This window comes from Perca flavescens, chromosome 14, assembly GCF_004354835.1.
Source record: "Perca flavescens isolate YP-PL-M2 chromosome 14, PFLA_1.0, whole genome shotgun sequence".
NCBI lineage: Eukaryota > Metazoa > Chordata > Actinopteri > Perciformes > Percidae > Perca > Perca flavescens.
Genome location: NC_041344.1, coordinates 1,579,548 through 1,582,760, shown reverse-complemented (window position 1 = coordinate 1,582,760; position 3,213 = coordinate 1,579,548). Strand labels below are relative to the sequence as shown.

At 44.1% G+C, this 3,213-nt stretch overlaps 1 protein-coding gene across 1 annotated transcript; it reads left to right on the top strand.

Annotated features, from left to right (window-relative positions):
- Positions 1–237: 237 nt before the first annotated feature.
- LOC114567823 (tripartite motif-containing protein 16-like) lies at positions 238–3,144 on the top strand. The gene has a single exon (XM_028596950.1). It carries the CDS (start codon positions 263–265, stop codon positions 1,925–1,927), a length of 1,665 nt encoding a protein of 554 aa, XP_028452751.1. The 5' UTR covers positions 238–262; the 3' UTR covers positions 1,928–3,144.
- The last annotated feature ends 69 nt before the right edge of the window (positions 3,145–3,213 follow it).

Genomic DNA, 3,213 nt, shown 5'->3' with positions numbered 1-3,213 from the left:
CTCTCACAGCACTCCTCTTCTAGGAATGAACAAAGCTTGATAACCCCTCCCTCCTCCTCTTTCTCTCAAACACAGCCAGCTCCACTCTGTGATCATATTTCCTTGTTCCCTCCCCTTCAGAGCTACAGTTTGCAGATGGGTGTAACCAACATGGTGGGGGAGGTACAACAGCCTATCACATGCTGTTATTACATCAGAGCTCAGACTAGTCTCACTTCTCAGGAAGTGAGACTCAGACAGTCGTCACTGAGCGAGAGGTGAAATGGCGCAGAAAGGAGTTCAGCTGGACCGGGAAACCTTCTCTTGTTCCATCTGTCTGGATCTACTGAAGGATCCGGTGGCTATTCCCTGTGGACACAGCTACTGCATGAACTGTATTAAAGGCTTCTGGGATGAAGGGGATGAGAAGGAAATGTACAGCTGCCCTCTGTGCAGGCAGAGCTTCACACCGAGGCCTGTACTGCTGAAAAACACCATGTTAGCAGCTTTAGTGGAGGAGCTGAAGAAGACTGGACTCCAAGCTGCTCCTGCTGATCACTGCTATGCTGAAGCGGAAGATGTGGCCTGTGATGTCTGCACTGGGAAAAAACTCAAAGCACACAAGTCCTGTCTGCAATGTCTGATCTCTTATTGTGAGAAACACATTCAACTTCATTTCGAATCCCCTGCTTTTGAGAAACACAAGCTGGTGGAGCCGTCCAAGAAGCTCCAGGAGAACGTCTGCTCTCGTCACGATGAGGTAATGAAGCTTTTCTGCCGTACTGATCAGCAGTGTATCTGTTATCTCTGCTCTGTGGAGGTACATAAAGGCCACGACACAGTCTCGGCTGCAGCAGAAAGGACTGAGAGGCAGAAAAAGCTTGAGTGGAGTAGCCAGACCATCAAGCAGAGAATCCAGGACAGAGAGAAAGATGTGAAGCTGCTTCAACAGCAGGTGGAGGCCATCGATCATGCCGCCAATAAAGCAGTGGAGGACAGCGAGAAGATCTTCACCGAGCTGATCCGTCTCCTGGAGAAAAGAAGCTCTGATGTGAAGCAGCAGGTCAGATCCCAGCAGAAAAGAGAAGAGAGTCGAGTCAGAGAGCTTCAGGAGAAGCTGGAGCAGGAGATCACTGAGCTGAAGAGGGAAGACGCTGAGCTGAAGAAGCTCTCACACACAGAGGATCTCAACCAGTTTCTACACAACTACCCCTCACTGTCACCTCTCAGCCAATCAGCATCCAGCATCCATATCCGTCCTCTGAGCAGCTTTGAGGACGTGACAGCAGCCGTGTCAGAAGTCAGAGATAAACTACAGGACGTCCTGAGAGAGAAGAGGACAAACGTCTCACTGACAGGGACTGAAGTGGATGTTTTACTGCCACAACCAGAGCCCAAGACCAGAGCTGGATTCTTAAAATATTCACGTGAAATCACACTGGATCCAAACACAGCACACAGACATCTGTTATTATCTGAGGGGAACAGGAAAGCAACATACATGTTGCAACCACAGTTCTATTCTAGTCACCCAGACAGATTCACTGGATGGTTTCAGGTCCTGAGTAGAGAGAGTCTGACTGGATGTTGTTACTGGGAGGTGGAGATTAGAGGTCACATTTCTGTAGCAGTCGCATACAAGAATATCAGCAGAGTAGGGGTGTTAAATGAATGTGAATTTGGACTAAATGAAAAATCTTGGGCGTTCTATTGTATCAAAAACAAATATGCATTATGGTACAACAAAGTCCAAACTCCCATCTCAGGTCCATGGTCCTCCAGAGTAGGAGTGTACCTGGATCACAGTGCAGGTATTCTGTCCTTCTACAGCATCTCTGAAACCATGACTCTCCTCCACAGAGTCCAGACCACATTCACTCAGCCGCTTTATGCTGGACTTTATGTTTATGGGTCTGGAGTCTCTGCTGAGTTGTGTAAACTGAAATAGACAGAAGTAATTGAAGGGTTAAATTCTGTCATTCTGAGTCATTTTTATATTTAAAAAAAGGAAAACTTCTCTATATTGCAGCTTGTTAAATGAGAATATTTTCTGGTTCCTTCACTCCTCGAGGGTTTTTTCTGCATTTCGATGCTTTTTTAAAAAGCGTAAAGTCTTTCGTTGATACTTTTTGATACATTTTCAATGTTTTTTTTCAGTATTTTTTTTTTAAGCTTCTTGACGCTTGCTTTGGACGCTTGCTTGCTAACCCTACACACACACACACACACACACACACACACAGCTGAGTTGTGTAAACTGAAATAGACTGATGTCACTTAAGGGTTAAATTCTGTGTTTTAACTCTTCAACTTATTTAGTCTCCATGTTTGTTGCTGAGAGCTGATTGTTGCAACATTCATTTGCTTTTCTAAACATTTTTGTAAATTAGTTTGAAATTTGTTTTTGCTTGTGTTGACGTTTTAGAAGGAATGAGATATTTTTGTTTGTTGATGAAACCCATTCGGGGAGCCCCAGCAGCTCTCAATATGCTCAGTTGAGATCTGTTATTTTACCTTTGATTGTTGAAACAAGGACGACATGTTGAAAAAAACTCTTTACCTAGAGGACATATTTTTCAAGCAACATGTGCTCAGAGACAAATAGATCTTGGCCTAGGTGGAAAACCTACAGCCCTTTTCACCAAACTGCAAGGAGCAGAAGAGAGACAAAATGGCCAGAGGGAGGGGCTACAGGAAGGTATTCGCACCTCCAAGAATTCTGAGCCTTCCCATTCGTTTAGAGGGACCCTAAAAACAGCATGGAGCCAGGTCTGGTGGCCTGAGCTATAAAACTTCACGTCATCCCCCACTTCTTGTCTTTGCCCTGTGACTTCGGTCACTACGTGGAAAATCCGCTGGACAAACTTAACGGACTGCACACAGTAAGGAGGCTTAAGTTTCTGGGCAGAGGAATAGTATGTTTTATTAATGTCAGTAAGGCTAATGCTGCCACTTGTTACGACAGTGTGATTTTAGATTAATACTTGTGTTATTGCTGCACGCTTGATTTATTAATCTGATCGGACCATTGAGTCTAATCTATTTCTGTGAATGCACTCTGATCACGGTGCGTTGTTGATATGTTAAGATCTGTATTTTAAAGGGAATACCACCTAATGAGACTATGTCACAGTTTGATTATTGGTCCCTGACGTTTCAGGGTGATGCCCCGTTTTGATTGTTGATTTGATAAAGTTATTACCATATTCATAACTTTATTAATATTGATAAACA

Coding starts and splice junctions, on each gene's coding strand:
- LOC114567823 (XM_028596950.1), top strand. CDS start 263: ATGGCGCAGAAAGGAGTTCAGCTGGACCGGGAAACCTTCTCTTGTTCC.